Genomic DNA, 22048 nt, shown 5'->3' with positions numbered 1-22048 from the left:
GTTTTCTAACAAAAACCAACGTGAAACGATGTAGCTGTAGTAATTGTCTATCATATATAGTCCTTGGTCTTGTGTGTACAGGATAGGTGAACATTTTGAACATTTTTATTATACTTTTAATTTGCAATTCAGCGACAAAGAGTAATACATATGTCTATCATGAAAGCTCAAACAGACACATATAATATATGAATCTATTTATTTACTTTATATTTACCCCATAGAGTATTAAACAGATGCAAAGAGACTTTTGGATCAAAAGCTCTTTTTCAAAATACTTGGTACAAGATACCGAGGTTGCAAACAAAATATTGCAAACACAACACCCGGCTGTCTGCAGCACTTCTGCCGATGCCCACAATTCTATGACAACTTCAAAACAAAACAACCACAATCAAAACAAACGACTCGACAATGAAAAAAATAATACCACAATTTTTGCTATGCCTTTTTGTTTGATGCTGCAGACTGCTATGTCTATAATTCGGAAAGTCAGGTGTTCTTCTCCACTCGCTTTCAACTTGCAAGCAGATCGGCAGATTTTTGAAATTTTCATTTTTTGATCAGCAAGACACCTTTTCTCAAAATAGGGTATTTAAATTATTCATAAGCAATGTAACCAAATAGCACAAATCATCTTATACATATATACATTTTTATTTAATGTCTTTAAAAAATAGAATTTTGTATTTAGTGTGCAACTATTAGTACAGTCAATAATAATTGTTTTCTTTATAAATTATATACCATTCTTATAAAAAAGATTATCAATGCTGCGACCCGCCAAATAGTTGTTTAGGTGTGTCTCATCTCACACATATTGGTGCAAATCTGCATATATGTATGAGTCTGCTAATCCAAGGGAAGTCTATGAATTTAAAAAGATTACATCGTTCTGTTGCGCATGTGACGTCACAGTCCAAGGCTTTTTATGTGCCATCATTTCGTATATAAAATTATTACATATGCCAACAAATTATTTACTATAAAAGACCCCATTAATAAGTTATTTAAATTGATGTAAAGGTAGAAATATATACTAAACATCAGAAGAAATAAAATTCTATTAACCGTGACGTCATAATATATGATGTTGGGCGCTGGGCGCGTAACCCTTTGATCTGAATGCCATGGCTTGCTGGCATTCAAATTTTCTACCTACTTGCGCCGAGACTCGGCTCTGCAGCAACAACATTACTACCCAATTGTGATGTTGTTGTTTCTACGCGCTACCTTGTAGGAACGACAAAGAAACCCGCAAAGAACACAGTGGCATTATTTGTCCCTTTTCTTTGCACCGAGTTTCTATGTCCTTAATATGGCTCACAAACCTCCTGTTGATCAAAACGAGGGATGAAGAACAAATTGAGTTCCGTGCGCACTGTTGTTGTTTTGCAAGTGATTTGTTGTTGCTTCTTATGGTAAACGAGCTTTATTTTTATACCCTTGCAGACGGTATCAATTTTGTCGTGAAATGTGTAACGCATAAAGGAGACATCTCCGACCCCATAAAGTATATATATTCTTAATCAGCATCAACAGCCGAGTCGATATAGCCATGTCCGTCTGTCTGTTTCTATGCGAACTAGTCCCTTAGCTTTAAAACTATCTTATTTGTCCCTTTTCTTTGCACCGAGTTTCTATGTCCTTATTATGGCTCACAAACCTCTTGTTGATCAAAACGAGGGATGAAGAACAAATTGAGTTCCGTGCGCACTGTTGTTGTTTTGCAAGTGATTTGTTGTTGCTTCTTATGGTAAACGAGCTTTATTTTTATACCCTTCCAGACGGTATTATAATTTTGTCGTGAAATGTGTAACGCATAGAAGGAGACATCTCCGACCCCATAAAGTATATATATTCTTAATCAGCATCAACAGCCGAGTCGATATAGCCATGTCCGTCTGTCTGTTTCTATGCGAACTAGTCCCTTAGCTTTAAAGCTATCTTAATAAAACTTTGCAGAACTCCCTCTTTCTGTTGCACGCAGCACATATGTGAAAACCAGCTGGATCGGACCACTATATCATATAGCTACCATAGGAACGATCGGTCGAAAATTAAGTTTTTGTATGAAAAAACATTTTGTTTATCAAGATATCTTGACCAAACTCGGCATTTATTAGTTTTACTTTACTCCTCATATATATGCAAAATGCTATTAAGATCGGACCACTATATCATATAGCTGCCATAGGAACGATCGGTCGAAAATTAAGTTTTTGTATGAAAAAACATTTTGTTTTTCAAGATATCTTGACCAAACTCGGCATTAACTATTTTCCCTGTGCTTCTTAGATACGGGCAAAGCACTATAAGCATTATGAAAAGGTTGGGTCTGCAAGGGTATTAGATCTTCGGCGTGCCGAAGATAGCCTTTCTTTCTCGTTTGTACTGAGGTTGGCTCCGCAGAAAATATGTATTTCTAAGTCGATGCAAAAAGCTGAGAGCAAATTATATTTTTATCTTTTTCGTTCTCACGGCAGTGAGAGCGCAATGCTACTGATCCAGCTGGTTTTCACATATGTGCTGCGTGCAACAGAAAGAGGGACTTCTGCAAAGTTTCATTAAGATAGCCTTAAAACAGAGACTAGTTCGCATAGAAACAGACAGACGGACATACATATAATGTATTTTTGAACCGCTTACTCTACAGGAAAGTGCTGGGCGCACACTCTTCCATATGATTTGTACGATAGAACGGCAACGCTGTTAACTTTTATCTCGCTCGCACTTACTCTCAGCTCTCAATGCTCTCTCTATGTTTAGGGATCGTTTCAATGTGTGTGTGTGTGTATTTGTCCGACCAGCAAAACTGCGCACAAATTCAATTTTTCCCAAATGCTGAGGCATTTCTACCCTTTTGAAGGCACGAGTAATATGAAATAGAGAAAGGGTTTGCCACGTCGATGCGAAATTCTTGCATTTTAGCTCGCTATCGTTGGTAAGGGTACCCAAGCGTTGCCATGTGTGCATTTAGAATATTTTGGACTCGCTATACACGCATACTTGCATATTTTGTGTATGAATAGAAGCATTTATGCGCTTGTGTGCCTGTTGCTTGCCTGCCTGCCTGTCCCCGATGCAAATTTAACAAGATTTTAGGATTTCTGATCTTGGACCTTTACACACAGACACACACAGACAAATGTCTGTGAATGGGCTGATCATGGGCGCAAAAGAAAATACATTATTGGCACGCGTCTGACGCGCGCCTTATTTTTTGAGATTTTGATGAATGAATGTTGACCCCTTATTACCAGCAGCAGTTCGTAGGGTCGAATGGGTCAACTTTTGGCAAGCACCTGCATATGGAGGTCAAGTGACTGATCACCAAAATTATGAAAACTATAAATATATAATCGCTCCTTTTTTTTTTTAATTTGGTATATTTTAATATTTTAAAGATTTTTATTTTTACTCAAATTTTATTAAAAATCATAAAAAAGAAGGGCACGCGTCTTTTGCGCCCATGATCAGCCCATTCACAGACATTTGTATGTGTGTGTCTGTGTGTAAAGGTCCAAAATCAGAAATCCTAAAATCTTGTTAAATTTGCATCGGGGACAGGCAGGCAGGCAAGCAACAGGCACACAAGCGCATAAATGCTTCTATTCATACACAAAATATGCAAGTATGCGTGTATAGCGAGTCCAAAATATTCTAAATGCACACATGGCAATGCTTGGGTACCCTTACCAACGATAGCGAGCTAAAATGCAAGAATTTCGCATCGACGTGCAAACCCTTTCTCTATTTCATATTACTCGTGCCTTCAAAAGGGTAGAAATGCCTCAGCATTTGGGAAAAATTGAATTTGTGCGCAGTTTTGCTGGTCGGACAAATACACACACACAAACATTGAAACGATCCCTAAACATAGAGAGAGCATTGAGAGCTGAGAGTAAGTGCGAGCGAGATAAAAGTTAACAGCGTTGCCGTTCTATCGTACAAATCATATGGAAGAGTGTGCGCCCAGCACTTTCCTGTAGAGTAAGCGGTTCAAAAATACATCATATTTACATCTTACTCCCTTACTCGCGAGTTTGGACCAGATGCCACCGATACATTTTGTGTCTACTTCTGGTACTCATGTCTAGTCTATATGTTGTTTGGTTAGTGGCTGAAGGCAGGCTGGCGACTAACTTCGTAGCTCGTGTCAGCATCAGCAAGCCGCGACTTCTGCATTCGTTCGACTAGTCTTTGGAGAACGAACAACCAGTCGGCAGGCATGCCGCACGAAGCCTCAACAGCCAGATGAAAGCCCAGGCTAGAAATTTTGCGTCGCATTTAAATGTATGGGCGTTACTCATCTTAGTGTTTTGTGTTTAGTGTTTGTATTGTCTTTGATCTATGTCTCGTGGTTTTTAAAACGGTAAAAAAAGCTCTCTTTATTACTCAATGACAACCTTGCGCCAGTTTTAAAACGGTAATAAAAGCTCGGAGTGAATATTCCGCTCTTTATCTGTTTATTACTCTATGATAACACTAACCAAATAACATATAGACTGGACATGAGTACAGAAAAGTAGGCACAAAAAGTATCGGTGGCATCTGGTCCAAAATCGCGAGTAAATGTGTGTGTGTGTGTATGTGTCCGACAAGCAAAACTGCGCAAAAATTCAATTTTTCTGAGGCATTTCTACCCTTTTAAAGGTACGAGTAATATGAAATAGAGGAAGGGTTTGCCACGTCGATGCGAAATTCTTGCATTTTAGCTCGCTATTGTTGGTAACGGTACCCAAGCGTTGCCATGTATGCATTTAAAATATTTTGGACTCCCTATTCACGCATACTTGTGTAAGAATTGGTCAGGTCGACTGAGTGAGATACGCTTATACAAACATAAGTAAAGATAGAATAGTTTAATGTGTTAACTTCACAAAGATTTGCTTATGTCTTAGGTTAATGAGCGTCCGTCTTCCTTCTTTATTGGCTTGCTGCTTTTTCTCTTCTGAAGCATAACCGATACTTCTTCGCCTAATTATCGATTCGCTGTGAATGGCAATGGGGAGAGATTGCCAGACGCTTACATTCGGCTTTCCTGACATTCGAAGCGTCCTCGCGAGATGAGTTTACTTGGTCATCAACGGAGGTTTCATCCTCGTCGGGCTCCATTGGCGGTAATTGACACCATGGTTTGATTTTACACACCGATACATGATACACAGATTTATAATGTTTTTGTGTTTGCTCAGCATTCGGGATATCCTCAACAAGAGGATAGTTTGGCAAAACTTTGCTGATTATAAAGGGTCCTTAAAAATGTGGCTCTAATTTGCGTGACGTCCCCGTGCTGCATGGTTCATTTTCGACCAAAACAATATCTCCAGGTTTATACGTGTCTTGCGTCATATCGTCTTTTGGCTTTAGCTCGATGATCATTGACCCGATGGGCAGAGTCGCTTCTTAGTTGTTGTAATTCGGTATCTGTCAGCATAGTAGGATTCTGGTTTTGGAGCAATTTCACTAAAGTGTTTTGTAATATGTCCCGAGGCCCGTACCCAAGTATGTGCTCGTTGCGTTTCGGACTCTTTGGAAATGGTCCCAGGTGGTCGATATGAATCGTTGAAAATGGTATTGGCTTGATGTCGTCATAATGATATTGTCCCTCTTTGCGACCACCTCGTTGCTTAAAAAATGCGCAGCCCAAACAGGACTTTATATAGCCTTTGACAAAATTTCGCATGCGTGGAAACCAAAATAAATTTGTTATATGGCTCATTGTTTTCTCAACGCTCATATGACCTGATTTATCATAACATTCATAAAGGATCTGATACCGTAGCTGCTTAGGCACAACCCACAATAATTTGTTGTTGTATTTGCGATAGAGCCGATCTAGTTCAATGACATACTCGTCATTTTCGGTTACTTTGGCGGATTTCATATCGGTTACAAGTTTTTGGATTTTTTCATCTTGAAGTTGTATAGCAAATAACCAATCCGGTTCATCCATGAATGTTTTGGATATCTTTAAGCTGGCTGTTTCCATCTCACGTGCATCCTCATTAATATACTGAGTAACCGACTTGCGAACCATACTCACTTGGCTACTAGTATCTACAAAAGCAACGTACGGTTGTTTTTGGACGATTATCTGTTAAGAAAAACATTTGTCTCTATTTATGGCACCAAGACGATTTACATTTACTTCAGCTGACTTGCACTTGACGTTACTCGGGTGGAATTTGTTGCAATTGGTACAGCGCCGACATTTCGGTTCTTTTGGACAGTGATTTGCAAAGTGACCAAACTCGTTGCAATTATAACATTTGAGTGTTGCCTTTGGTTTCATTGTCTTTGAATCTATCTCAGGCCTTTGTTTAACGTTGCTATACTTTAGAGCTGTGCTGTCTCTGACTTCACGTTGTCTACCTCGATTTGCAAAATAGGATTCCGCCGTTTTTCGCATCTGCTTCATTGTTGAGAAGTGCATTGCTGCGATACTCTGCTGTAGTTCATGGTGCTGAAGACCTGATTGTGTGTATCGTATTACAGCTGCCTGGCTAAGATTAAATCGAACTCCCAGGGCGAACATACGAAAACAATATTCCTTTATTGTCTCTTTTGGACGTCTTATCGATTTTGCCATGGCGTAGTGGATTTCTGCTTCATCTGGTGTAACACGTGCCATGTCGTATGATGTCTTGGCGAAGAGTCAAACCACATTCTGGCTGGACCTTTGAGTCGAGTGTAGATTGCGAGCATTAAAAACTTTTCGTCCCATTGATATGCCTCAACCACTTTGTTGACACGATCAATGAACTGATTGACTGAAATGGCATTCTCATCTGTCCGGTCAAACTCAGGCAACGTGTTAGCAATTTCCTTGACCGAAGCTTGACGTGTGGCTGTGCTTTGTTGATACTCATCATCCACCTCGCTTTCTGTATCTTGCACTGAGTTGTTTATAGCCGGTTGCGAATTCGACATTTTTTTTTTTGTGAGCGGTTTTAAATAAATTGTCGATGGCCAATGAAAGCCAATTTATTTATTTATTTATTTATTATTTATTAATGGTCGACAAAACGAGTGTCTTCCTCATTATTCAAAAGATTGTACAATATAATTATATGCTAAAAGCCTAGTTAAAGGATACAATTTTCTAAATAGCATCACCGACCGATGGAGGTGTTTTATTTGCCAGTCCGGCCAGCTGTGCCCCTTTTCACAGCTAATTTTGTCAGTGACGCTATTAGAGCCTACATCTAAGCAGAAGGTTGTAAGTAGAAAAAAGTGATCTCAAGTGAAATTAAAAATAATCTTAATTTGCTATATTAATAAAGAAAATACAATAAATAGGAAAAAAGAAAGTAAGAAAATTGTTAATAAAGTAAAGCAATGTAAGTTAGATAAGGAGTGTTAAGTGGATAGGACAAAGAGAAAAGTAATGGGAAATCACCGACACGGTGGGGGAAAATTTTTCAGCCTGTCCGGCTAGCTATGCCCCTGCTCATAGCTGGGAATGGTCAGCGACTTCCCGAAGGTATCCTGAAAGCAACGATTTTATTAGGGGTAGAGACAGTTCGGTAGAGAAAACGTGATGCAAACTATTATAATTTTTACATAGCACGCGAAAAGAATTGTGCATAGCGTAATCAGTTGTGCACGTGGATAGTAATAAGGGGCGATAATTTCTGGTTGGTCTAGCCGGAACAGAGAATTGAAGACGCCCTAGCAGAAAAGGAGAATCAATGTCGCCAATAATCAACTTATGTAGAAGGACAACACCGAGAATTGTCCTACGGTTGATTAACGACGGAAGGTTGAGAAGAAGCAGTCTGCTGGAGTAGGACGGCAACCGAAGATTAGGGTCCCAATTTAAACCTCGTAAGGCAAAAAGCAGAAATTGCTTCTGAACAGATTCAATACGATCCTGGCTGTTGATATACTGTGGAGACCAGATGCAAGAGCAGTATTCAAGGATAGGGCGAACAAGAGAGATGTATAACTGACAAGATAGTACGATTAAATGTCATAAACATACACTTTGAACAATTATCTATGTGAAGATTGAAACCGAGTTTAGAATCAAAAAGATCGCCTAGATCCTTAACTGTTAGTATACGTTGCAAAGGGATATTGTCGATTGTATAACTGACAAGATAAGGTGTAGTACGATTAAATGTCATAAACATACACTTTGAACAATTTAGATGCAATTGATTGGCCAAACACCAAAGTTGCATAGCGTTCAAATCGTCTTGTAGACGAGAATGATGTAGGGGGTTAGTGTATGATAGAAAAAGTTTCACATCGACTGCATACATGAGTACACGGGCATGTGATATAACAGAGGGAAAATCATTTATAAAAAGAGTAAAGAGTAAAGGTCCAAGATGACTACCTTGAGGAACACCAGAAGTAACTTGAACCCTTTTAGAGGTAGTCAACCTCAGTATTACTCTTTGGGTCATACCTTTTAAATAAGAATTAATCCAAAGTAAAAGGGACAGAGGGAAACCTATTCGGTCAAGCTTAAAAAGTAAAATGTCATGGTGCACAGAGTCAAACGCCTTACTGAAGTCAGTGTAAATGACATCAGTTTGCATTTTCGAAAGGAAAGCATCATTTACCAAGGAAGTAAACTCAAGCAGATTGGTCGTAGTTGACCGATTCTTTACGAATCCATGTTGAACAGGGGAAACAACTGATTTGCAGAAATGCTGCAAATTCGAAGTGATTATTTTTTCAAATAATTTAGGAATAGCGGACAGTTTTGCAATGCCCCTGTAATTTTGTATATCAGACTTCCCACCTTTCTTGTGAAGAGGAATGATATAAGATTCTTTCCAAAGAGATGGAAAGACAGAAGTTTCAAGGAATAGATTAAAAAGCTTTAGCAATGTATAAAAAAGGGAAGAACTACACTCCTTGAGTAGACAACTAGGAATATTGTCCGGCCCACGAGAGTAAGAAGATTTTAAAGAGTTTATAGCTAATAGGCGAGAGGAGTGTGAAATAATGGGGGGAGGTATAGAACTAGCGGAAGAAATAGTATAAGGGTAAGAATTAGTATTAGGACAGACTGAAGAGTAAGTTGATTGGAAAAAATTAGCAAAGAGGTTAGCAGAATCAGTGTCATTGCTAGCTTTATCCATCCCAAGAAAAAAAGACTTGAAGATTTACGCTTCAAGTTTACAAAATTATAAAACTGTCTCGGATTTCGGGCGAATTGCCTTTTACAACGAGTTAGATAATTCTTATAGCATTGAGAATTAAGAAGAAAGAAGTTCGACTTGGCTATGGAATATTTAGCCAAGTCTGTACACGAACCAGACTTTTTAAACTTTTTAAAATATTTGGATTTTACATTTTTTAGATGTGATAATCTGGAAGTAAACCAGGGTGGTTTTGACAAGGTAGTCGAAGGAATTGACTTAGGAATACACACATCTAAGAGGGAGTTTAGGTTGATATAAAAAAAATTAATGGCTGTATTCATATCAACTGAGTCATATAAGAAAGACCAACCGGTTGAATAAATAAGCTGATTCAGCAAAGAATAATTTCCTTTGCGAAAGCAATAGCGGGGCTTATTGGCTGATGAGCACGAAATGAAAGGATTACAATTTAGCATTGCAATCTCTAAAGTTGGATGATAGACATCCTCAGGAAGAGATAAAGGAGGGGACCTAGACACATTAGAAATAAGGTAGTCGTTAACAAATACAAGGTCAAGTGTTCTATTCATATGATTAGAAATTGAATTGATTTGAAACAACGAAAGATCAAGCATGCAGTCTATAAAATCGTGCTGTGCTGTGGGCACTAGATAATTTTCAGCAGTGAATAATGACCAAGAGATGTTCGGCAAATTAAAACACCAACACCATTAATAGGTCATTATCACGCACGTGTGAAGAAACTTCTTTAATACAAGTAATATGATTCATATAAACTTGAATATCAGAAGAAGGTGGGACATAAGAGCATGTTACATAGATATTCCGTGTAGGAAAAGACACCTTAACTGAGACAATCTCAGCGTCAGTAAGCGTACTAAAACAGAATAGTTCAGAATAGAGAGTGGCCTTAACGGCAATTAACACCCTACCACCTCGAGTCGGCCGATCATTTCTAAACAAAATAAAGTTATTCGGTAAAATCTCAAAATCAGATATGGTTGAGTTTAACCATGTTTCTAAAAATGCTATTATATCCGAATCGAAGGAAGTGCTGGCCATGAAAAGATGTTTAAGCTTTGAAATGAGACCTCTGACATTCTGATAATGAATAAAGATTTGGTCAGAAGATGAAGCTAGTTTTTTGGGGCAGAAATGGTACCCTGTATTGAAGGGACTGGAAGGGTGACAGGCTGGTTACGCTGGTTACGCAATCATGTGTGATGGGCAAAATTTTGGATCACAAATGGTTGGGAACATATCATATGAAACATTTATTTAGAATGATGATATTTCACGAGGGGTGGAGAAATTAAATTTGGTTATTGACACGGTAGCAGAATATTTGCTAGCAATATAGGCTGCCAATGACTCAGAAGCGGTGTCCGACGAAAGTCGAGACACAAAAACTTGCCTACGAGGGCAACTACCGTTAAAGTAGGCGCTGATGGGGCTGTAGGTAATAGAGGAGTTGGAGGAGCTAACGAGGCACAATGATTGTTTTTAACAATCTGGGCAAGATTGCGCGCAGGTCTACCTTTGCGGCCAGGAGCTGACGGGGCTGAGGCAGTTTGATTAATTGGGACGGGATCAGGTACGGGCTCTACTGGGACTAGTACAGGGGTTGAAACAGGGGTAATTGGACAGTCGCTTGGAGAAGGCGATAAAGACAATATTGGAGATACATCCAAGTTGCTAGGAAGGGACAAGAAAGTCGTAGGTGTCTGAACAGACGTAGAGGGCAATTGCAAAATTTGAGGCTCCAACCGGGGATTGGTTTGTTATACACACCGACGCTGCAGGAAACGTATTCCAACTTATGAAACAGTCTGACGCTAAGATTGAGGGATCTTATCCCAGCTTGCAGTAATCTTTGTCACTTAGACCTTTGGGAACATATCCCAATGCAAACTTCTCATCCAGACTTTTATGCGTTTCATCTCTGCATGTGTTTGTATATGCGTGTAGGCGAACACTTCTGAACTGTAAGAATTGGTCAGGTCGACTGAGTGAGATACGCTTATACAAACATAAGTAAAGATATAGGCATAAGCTAGCAATATAGGCTGCCAATGACTCAGAAGCGGTGTCCGACGAAAGTCGAGACACAAAAACTTGCCTACGAGGGCAACTACCGTTAAAGTAGGCGCTGATGGGGCTGTAGGTAATAGAGGAGTTGGAGGAGCTAACGAGGCACAATGATTGTTTTTAACAATCTGGGCAAGATTGCGCGCAGGTCTACCTTTGCGGCCAGGAGCTGACGGGGCTGAGGCAGTTTGATTAATTGGGACGGGATCAGGTACGGGCTCTACTGGGACTAGTACAGGGGTTGAAACAGGGGTAATTGGACAGTCGCTTGGAGAAGGCGATAAAGACAATATTGGAGATACATCCAAGTTGCTAGGAAGGGACAAGAAAGTCGTAGGTGTCTGAACAGACGTAGAGGGCAATTGCAAAATTTGAGGCTCCAACCGGGGATTGGTTTGTTATACACACCGACGCTGCAGGAAACGTATTCCAACTTATGAAACAGTCTGACGCTAAGATTGAGGGATCTTATCCCAGCTTGCAGTAATCTTTGTCACTTAGACCTTTGGGAACATATCCCAATGCAAACTTCTCATCCAGACTTTTATGCGTTTCATCTCTGCATGTGTTTGTATATGCGTGTAGGCGAACACTTCTGAACTGTAAGAATTGGTCAGGTCGACTGAGTGAGATACGCTTATACAAACATAAGTAAAGATAGAATAGTTTAATGCGTTAACTTTACAAAGATTCTTAGATTCTTAATAAGCGTCCGTCCTTCTTCTTTATTGGCTTGCTGCTTTTTCTTTTCGATTCGCTGTGAATGGCAATGGGGTGAGATTGCCAGACGCTTACACTTGCATATTTTGTATATGACTAAAAGCATTTATGCGCTTGCCTGTTGCTTCCCTGCCGACCTGTCCCCGATGCAAATTTAACAAGATTTAGGGATTTCTTATTTTCGACCTATAAACATAGACACACACATAGAAATGAAAAACACAAAATCTTGTTAAAAGCGCATAAATGCTTCTATTCATATACAAAATATCCAAGTATGTGTGAATAGCGAGTCCAAAATATTTTAAATGCACACATGGCAACGCTTGGGTACCCTTACCAACGATAGCGAGCTAAAATGCAAGAGTTACCCATCGACGTGGCAAACCCATTCTCTATTTCATATTACTCGTGCCTTTTAAAGGGTAGAAATGCCTCAGCATTTGGGAAAAATTGAATTTGTGCGCAGTTTTGCTGGTCGGACAAATACACACACACAAACATTTAAACGATCCCTAAACATAGAGAGAGCATTGAGAGCTGAGAGTAAGTGCGAGTGAGATAAAAGTTAATAGCGTTGCCGTTTTATCGCACAAATCATATGGAAGAGAGTGCGCCAAGCACTTTCCTGTAGAGTAGGCGGTTCGAAAATACATCATATGTATATCTTACTCCCTTACTCGGGAGTTTGGACCAGATGCCTCCGATACTTTTAGTGCCAACGTTGTTTCTATGTGATGTCCAGTCTATATGTTGTTTGGTTAGTGATGATATTTACCCATTGAGTATTTAAAATGGAGAGACGCAAGTTCGGGCATGAGCTTTTACTCAAAATTGTTTAGCATACCGAGCAACCACAGTCCTTATCAAACACGTTAACACTCAATGCAACCTCAGGAAAGGCTCTCTCTGTATGTGTAAAGCTTTCGAAAGCTTTACCAAGCAACTCCCGCGCAATAATTTCAAGCTGTTTGGAATATCGCATGCGCACTACTAAATCGACTCCCAAGTGCGGCTGTCACATTTTCTCTCTCGTGCTGTTTTATAGTGTCAAACACGTCATGTGTGTATTCAGTTGAATACAGACGACTTTTATGCACTCCCGTTGTGACTGTCGCACTCCCTATGTATAACTAGTCTAAGTTCAGTGGGAATCGCAATCATGCACTTACCTGACACACACACACACTCATCCAAGAGAGCGAATATGAGAGAGAATATGTATGTATATTCCATTAAGGAGCAGAGTTTACCAAGAGTAGTATACTTTTCAGCGTTTTCCAATTCACATCAATTCAGCAGCATTGTTCATATTTGAAGGATTAAGTAGTAATCTTAAAATAAAAATTGTATCGAAAGTGATTATAGGCAGCAATATAATAAAATATTAGCGACAACATTGATTCACCGAGACAAGACCAATTAAAAGACATTTAAGAGTTTACGATACAATACTGTATTAATGAAAGCCAAACCAAAACGGCCGACTCAAATTAAGCCGAATACGTGTAGACAATGTTATACATACTAATGTATTTACATATATAAATCGTTTAATTGTGTCACATGAAAGAATCCGCGAGCAAGCGAAGAGACATACGAACATACATATATGTACATATATACATTCTGTACACATGAACACAAATTAGTAAAATTTTTCAATAATTATGCTTCTCAAATATTATGATACCCAATTGCTTCTGCCGATAGGCGGTTATTTTTGACCAATGAGAACAAATTTAATTGTATGCTTATTCACGTATACACACGGCTTAAAGATATTTACATTTTGACACTCTTATGCAGAAAGGTATGTCGTTCGAAGTCGGTTATAGTACCATGATTAGCAAACATGTTCTTCTTTTTCTAAAACACTGATTTTCCACGATTTCACAAAGGCAAACAATAAGCTTTTCGAATGTAAACATTAACCAAAAGAACTTTTAGTAAATACTTACGGTCCTTTCCTTTTCGGAATTAAATTGGATTGGTGCTTATAATGTCGATTCCGAAGAAATCTTGGCGTTTTGCATTTGAGCTGTCGGAATCGGAAATAATTAGCGAAATAAGCTAAAATACGTATGTTTTTGTCAGCCAAAAATTTCTTGTGCCATAATTCATTAGAATAGTGCTTCTATTATATCTATCTATGTAGCTGATCTGTTCCTAATAATAAGCTGTTAGTACAAAAAATATCATGGGGCCGGCATTAACAATAAATTTTTTATCACGAAACACAATTAGAGGAAAACAGCTGGGTAGCAGCTGACAATTAGTATTGAAAAGGAATGCAGAAGCTTCGAAATCGTTTCGGACTCATGCCAAATTAAAAACACCTAAACGCAAATGAGTCGAAATGTGCTGAAATATTCCTTTCAAACCGAATCGGTTTTTGGTCTCGTGTTTAGGGCCTTCTAAAAAAGGATTAAAACGTTTTTCATTCCATGTACAAGGTATTATTGAATTTGATTAATTGGTGACACTTGGCGCTTATTGTTTAAAGGGTATATCTTCAATTTAAAGTAATTACCTCGACATTTTTGGTATGTATGTGTGTATCATGATTCTGTAGAAGAATGTTTCTTGAAGTACAAAATATTTAGCAAGTAACTGGCGTTTGAAAACAGCCATTCCGATTGCTGTGATGTCTATTGATCCGTCAACATCAACATCTCCCAGGCCATCCAATTTTGAGGCGGCTTTTGGAGAATCCATGTGTACGGACTTATTGCCAGCAGCGCTATTTACGGAAAAACACATGGAGGATCAGGGAATGCAGTCAAATTTTGCGATGCCTTCGGCTACTTCGTCATTGAATCTAAGTGGAGCTGAAGCCAAAATTGATTTACAGTCGGTGACGCAGTCGCAACCTTACAGCGTTGCCGCAAATGCTCTTTACAGTCAGTTTAAGATCAAAGAGCAGCTTAAGCATCAACTGGAGTCACAGCAGGCACAGGCAAACACACTGGCGACAACATCTTTGCAACACACGGAGCTGCAGAGCCGACATCAGCAGCATCCCCTCCAGCAGTTTAAGCATCAACAGCAGCAGTCACAGGCACAGACACTGGCGAAAAGTTTCTTGCAACACACGGAGCTTCAGCAGCAACAGGCAAAATGCTTTACGCCACGGGCACTTAATAAATCTCAGTTGAGTTTAGTCACTGATAGCATGCCGATATCTATGTCTAGATCCAACCTGAATAACGGCAGTATGGCGTCCATTAGAAGCGAACAGCAATTATGCCAGCTATACAATTCGCAGCAGCACTCGGACTATATTATATCCGATTATATGGATAAGATAGCGACGCGCATTAGTTTGCTTGAGACAGAGCTGAAGTTTGCTTGGCGAGCACTTGACTTACTCTCCAATGAGTACGGTAAGATTTGGATAAGGTTAGAAAAATTGGAGAACATATCCGTGGAGCAACAATCAGTGATGGGCAATCTAATGGGTCTCATCGCTGCGGCAAAGCAACAACAACAACACCAAGAAATTGACTTAGATGCCAATTCTCCGTTTGCTTCGTTTTTGGTAGATAATCAGCTCTTACCAATGGAACTGGAATCGGATGCCAATATTGATATCTTGGAGTCAAAGTCCCAAAAACAAGATTTTCGCCATAAACTAGAGGAATTGAAACACTGCCATGGGGCGAAAACCCAGATGAACAGCTTAGAGTTAATCATAGATGGCCATGAGCATGGACATACCATTCCTGGCGACTTATATTTTAATGATGCAACGTATGTCTTAGAGACGGATAATAACAGCGATGACCTGTTTTTGCAGTTCAACAACGGATCGTCAGGGATTAACTTAAAGGATAGTGGTGTGGAACAGGCTAGGGATGATAAGCAACTCGATATAGAAGAACATGAGTGCTCGTGGCTTAAGAATGTAGCAGGCGGTGCAGATGGTCTTAGCGCACATCATATACGAACCCGAGGAAAGCTTTATTCCGAATCGGATTTACTAATGTACGAGCAGCAACAGATTATGGCGAACAATGCGCGCGCTGAACTATTGCAGGAGTTTTTGAATGGACAGCGGGTACTCGAACAAGTGGCTTCCGCTTCCGCTTCCGTGTCCGCATCCGCTGGACATTCAGTAAACGGTAGCCTACGTCATGTCAGGTCAATACGAGGACAAGAAATGGGACAGAAAGCATCCGATGTTAATGCGTTGACTTCATCAAAGGAACTCGGCGAACTAACCGAAGAGGTGCAGTTTTTTCGATTAGCCGCCGTTAAAACCGGTCAAGGAGGGAACGAAATTGAACCTATTGAAGATACCGGAGGGACAAATTTAAATTTGCAGCCGGAAGCGACAGACGATGGTGAAATGAACGAAAATTTTTACAAAAAACTTAATGAAGCGTATCGAGAGAATAATTTAACTACAGAAATATCCAATATGGAGCGGCTGCTACAGCAGGCAAAAATAACTCACGAGCATATCCCAGGGTTGCCCTTAAATACTGGCCAATCGACATCTTCTCTGATGATGATCCTGAAGGGAAAAGAGGAGCAGATGAAAAATGTAGATTTTAAACAAACTACAGAATGTACTACATCTGTTGATAAATCAATCGTTGGAATACAGAGACCTGCAGCTTTTGAGAACACATATAAGGGTAAAGAGTTACGAAAACATCGAAAAAAGAAACATCATAAGAACGAAATGGATATGATCAATAATTTGAAAAGCATACTTGCCCAGGCGTCTAGTAGCAGAGATAACCCAAATATTGATTATGCCAAGTCTCATCAACACTTCTTAAATAAGGAGGAAGCAATATTTTCCAACAAGCCGAGTACCAATCGCTTGACACAAGCGCAATCCGATAGAGACAATCGACGGTCACCAAACTCCTCATCTTCGAAAGATGCCGGCAGTCTTAATGACCAGAATATTGCTATTCTAGATTGCATGACTGACATTATAATAAGAGAAATAAATAAAATAGGTGACTTGCAATCATTATCTGCATCTCAAATCCTTAAGCTCCGGCAGACAATTAGATCTGAGCAGACATTTTTTGAGAAACTCAATCAGGTTGACAAGAATCTAACACTATTGTTGTTAAACCCTGTCACTATGGCTGAAGAGCTGCGACGTCTGCGCGTCATGGAAGTGGATGAAAAGTTTGATCTTGTCATGAAGAAATTTAATAAGAATATCGATACTCTAAAGAAGTTAGTCGGCAATTCGTTTGAAGAATACAAAATAACAAATACCAAATATATAAATACCCCAAGTACAAGTGCAAACCCAAGTACAACTTCAAGTACAAGTACAAATATCCCACAGCATTTAATTCACCGAAACAATTGCCAAGTAAACTTGAGAGAAACTTCTATGACAAATGAATATAGTGCCCACCTGCTACGAAATAACTCAGATCTAGATGAGCAATTGAAACTGCTGGAGACTCAAGAGATTGAAATAAATCGCAAAAAAAATATTGAAAAAATAACAAAGAGCCGTATACTGGATGTTGATAATTTTATAGGTGAAGATAGCGAATATAGTCATAATCATCAACCCACCAGTCGCAGTGTCAGTCCTCAAATATTGTTAAGTCCAGGACATAGGCAAATTTTCAGCATTGTTGAGAAAGCCTCAAGTTCAACAAATATTTACAATCAGGATGAGTACATTAGATCCCTAAAGAAAAGTCTCGAACGCCACAATAGTATGTTGTTTCTGTTACACCTTCAAAATCCAGAGAAACACAAAGCTTCCGCTGACTTAGATGATATTCTACTGGGGCCTAGTGGAACAAGTCCTCCACCACCAGCTCCCAATGACAACGGATTCGATGATATTTTAGACATATCTGTTAATCCTTTTAGTGCAGAAGCGCATGCAAAACAGGTGTTACAGCAACAACAACAACCACAGCCTCTCAAATCCCCGTCACGGCAGGCCAAGTCAGACTCTGGGCTATCTTCAATGAGTGGCTGGTCACCAAATTCACCCGGATCCGTGCCTCTAAATATTCATAATGGAAGCTCATCTTTTAACAAATACAATGATATTACCATGAATATGATTCAGATGATGCTGGACTTGCAAGCGGGTCCAGACGTTAACTCCAAAAGCGCTATAATCGCTGATAAAGTAATCAATATTGACGCTGAGTCCAACATCAATATATTCCAGGAGCAACAGCAAAATCAACATTCTGAATTAGGCACTGCCTATGTGTTTTCGGAAGAAAATCTTAATTATATACATGAGCTATCGAAAAATATTCCGATTTGTTCAGTGTATGAAAATAAATCTATGTTTGATGTGCTGCCATCTGAGGCAAACCCAAATGACAATGAAACCATTTGCACAATTGATGAAATGCTTGAATGGGATCAACAGCAGCTAGAAGCATCGTCTCAGGTACAGCAAAGCGCTGATCGATTTTTGGACAGTATCAATATGAATTCAAAAACAACGATTAGCGCAAATCGTATACCGGATATTTTAAAGAATGAAATACCACAGAGCTTATCTGTGAAACTGGATGAATCCAAAAGAGATTTGTCGGCGAGTGGCAATACGCAATCGGGTCAGGTTCGTATGTCCAAGTTATCTGGTTATCTGGAAACTGATATTGATCAAACTCGTAAGCCTCACCTAACGGATCGACTAGTTTATTATCCTACATTCAACGGCATCGCCGACTATAACAGCAGCAATAATTTAGACTATATGGGCTTTGATCAGTACGAACGTTTCCGCCATCCAAATTTAGATGGGCCGTGCGATAGGCCATCGGCTCATCAACAATCTGTGAATTCTTATCCAACTAAGATGAAATTTCAGTCCACATCTCAATCATCGACCAATATCTGTAGCAACGGTAACCAGCAAATCCGGATGCAGCCAGTCGAATCGAAATCACCCAAAGTGTGGAACAAGCTTACCAACCTACTACCAGGTAATTTGAAATTGAAGCGACCGATAAGGTACAACCGATCCCACTCCCTACCCAGTGGAGATGTGCAGACAAAGGGCTCACAGATGCAAGTGCGTGGCCAGGCAGGCTCGTATCCGTTTGTTACAGCCTCTGCTCACATACGGTCCCACGGCAGCGTTCATAGTAATTTTGAGCTATCGAAACGTATTCAAAAGTTGCCGATGCGAATAATACAACGAGCTACGTCTACCCCTTCTGGACGGATTTCGCCAGATTGTTCGAACCCAGTTCGAACTCATAAGCAAAAGAATCGCTCGTTTTCGACCAAAATGAATAGTTTAATGCAGAAGGCTAAATCGTATAAGCGGCACAGCTTTAGTCTGCGCCACGGATCTAGCATCTCAGATACCGAAATAGAAGTCCCAAACTTAACATCCTCCGACAACGATGACTCAGCGACCAGCGAGTTTGAGGCCAATCAGCAGTTGGCAGTCCAAGACTTGTCGGTCCACTCTGATAACGATGATAACTATGATCCTACTACAGCAACCGAAAATCGGGACGATAATTATTATGAAGACACGCCTGATAGTAGTTTGCAAGTAAATATGGTGAATAATTTATTCGCCGTTGTCGGTGACCTAAAGAGAATTCAATCGACAACAGCCGCATCGCCATCAATACCGATGCCCATGCCCCTCTCAACGGGGGACGATCTTCAGTTGGATCAGACATTCGATTCAATGCAACAATTCAACAACTGTGACCAAGTGCCAGAAATATTTGTTGAAACCAATGAAATTTCTAACACTCAAACGCCCCATGAGGCTAGCATGCCACAAGCATTTCCAGGCATTTCAAATAATGTACAAAAATCCAACCTAGTTTATGACGATGACAAGGAGTGCAGTGTGAAGTCTGTAGAGAAAATCCCAACTACAACGAGCACTACGATAACCCACTTAAATGGGCTGCCGCAGCTTGGGCGGGGAACAGTTTTGGCCACACAACAATCGTTAGACATTCCAAACAGTCTCTGCTATAGCTTGAGGGATGACGATGACAATCGCAGCCAACATTCCGGGCGCACACTTTCCTCGTCTCGACGTCAGAGCACTGAGGACAGCATTGACACGGACGACGAGTACTTTTGCTACGAATTGCGCCAACTTGAGGAACTTGAGAAAGAGCGGACTGAGGCTCAAGCAGCCGCTGCGGCAGCGGTAGCACCAGACCCGGATGGCTTTGAGCAGCATCCCGACAACGAAGTGCTATTTACGCAGATTGGTCAGTTAGCCATGAGTGGTGTTGAGGGTAACAGTATTTATTATACGGATTCGGAAAAGAATGCACTTGCTCAGACCGACTATGTACCGGATGATAGCGTTAAGCACAAGATGTCTCAGGTGCTGAACGAGCTCAGGTGCGTAGTTAAGATGGAACCCGATATGGCTGGAACTAATGAGAGTGATGTCAATAACGGGCCTGGCATCGCTGACATCACTAATGCACCTACTGAGGGCAGGGAATTTGAACTTTTGAGCAAGCAAAAACCTTCGCTTGGTGGTGAAAAGTTGGTTAAAGTCTTGGATATGCATAGCGCTTGGCAAGATGTTAATAACGAATATCAGATACCAAGCTCCGATCTGGAGACGAACGGACCTGGCAAAGATGCTAACAAGGAGCTACCAGTGTTCCGAGACTCACATAACATTGGCCAAGCCTCGACATTACATCACACCGAAACTTTCCCAGCTGCAGATGCATCGGTGTCGGAAAAACAACTCAAACGTTTCAAAAAGAAGAGGCGCGAAAGAGGAAAGGGGGCACATCCTCGCGCAGCCGAACATGACATCGTTCCTATCGACTCGCAACTGGTATCAAGTTCCTCATACTCGTCTGAGGATGAATACGAATACAAACAAAAACTGAGATCTTCTAGTGGAAACGGGTTAAAAGCCCTGCTCGATCGACAGGCTCATGCTGTTACATTAATGGACGAGTATTCCATCGAATTGGATATCGTGCACGAGTCTTCCAGTGTCACATCAGGGCCTGATACGCCAGCTGCATTGAGTGATGATGTGGACTTGGTTGAGGACGAAATAGCAGATGATCTGTCTTTGAGTAAAAATGCATTTTTGGGTCATAAAGAAAATTCTGTGCATGGAGCCGATTTAAGGGACCAACGCAACAGCCTAACTGGCGTAGTATGTGGGTCGCATGGGCCAGTATGTTTGCCGACTGACAACTTTCGGATAACCAATTCTCTCGATGTGTTACCGACAGTTAACAATACTCCGCCTCCACTCCTTGAATTGACCTCGAGTGTCGCGGGGTCCCCGGCGGGTACTGTAAATAGCGCAGGGGTCAACTTAAGCAGCAGTAAGTGGAAATTGCTGAAAACATTGAAAGAGCGTAAAATCGAGGAAAAAAACAATCTGGACAAAATGAAGGAAGAAGAGTTGTCAAAAGATAAGGAGAAGGTAAATTGATGTATTAAAGTTAAAACACAAATATTAAAACCACCTTAAAGTTCGATTTAGTTTTTCCAATTTTTTAAGAATTTTTAAAATTTATATTTCAAGATAACACTTTTTTTAAGCCTAACTTCCCCATCTGGGTATAATAATATACAAACATGGTATATTCAACAAGGATGAAAATATTACTTTCCGTTCAAATGACAGTACACATAGACCTCCTGTATGTTTTTTTTATACCCTGAACCCTTTAAAAATGGGTATAAGGGTATATTGTATTTGTGCAAAATCCAAATGTATGTAACAGGCAGAAGGAAGCATCTCCGACCCCATAAAGTATATATATTCTTGATCAGCACCAATAGCCGAGTCGATCTAGCCATGTCTGTCTGTCTGTCCGTCCGTATGTATGAACGCAAGGATCTCAGAACCTATAAGAGCTAGAAGAGAGACTTAGAGACTTAGATGTAGATGCTCCTAGTTCCCGCGCAGATCGAGTTTGTTTCCGATAATCGATAACTTTCTCCGTTTCCAAGCAATCGATAAAAATCGATTCCGATATCCTGTTTTTTGGGTAATTTTGGTAAATAATAAGAGCTAGAGTCACCAAACTTGACATATAGCTTCTAAAATAGAATATCTATATGCATTTGATGTTGGAAGAAGAGGGTTCAGGGTATCCCCTAGTCGGGAGCTCCCGTCT

General features: G+C 40.1%; 1 protein-coding gene across 18 annotated transcripts in view; it reads left to right on the top strand.

The window, feature by feature from the left end:
- unc-13 overlaps positions 1-22048 on the top strand; it is a 45782-nt gene that overhangs the window by 8013 nt on the left and 15721 nt on the right. For 2 of the 18 annotated variants that reach the window (XM_070210620.1, XM_015168595.3), the window contains exons 1-2: positions 13206-14482; positions 14543-21348. The exons of 8 other annotated variants lie outside the window; for them this stretch is intronic. In XM_070210620.1, the coding sequence (XP_070066721.1) occupies positions 14584-21348 (6765 nt within the window). In that variant the 5' untranslated portion in view covers positions 13206-14482; positions 14543-14583. Of the gene's footprint in view, positions 1-13058; positions 21349-22048 lie in introns of those variants that run through there. 8 more of the 18 variants (XM_015168592.3, XM_070210619.1, XM_070210630.1 and 5 more) reach the window with 8 other exon arrangements.

The sequence above is a fragment of the Drosophila virilis genome, chromosome 6 (genome assembly GCF_030788295.1).
Source record: "Drosophila virilis strain 15010-1051.87 chromosome 6, Dvir_AGI_RSII-ME, whole genome shotgun sequence".
Taxonomy (NCBI): Eukaryota; Metazoa; Arthropoda; class Insecta; order Diptera; family Drosophilidae; genus Drosophila; species Drosophila virilis.
Note: the sequence above shows the minus strand (reverse complement) of the source record. Positions and strands in the feature narration are given on the sequence as shown.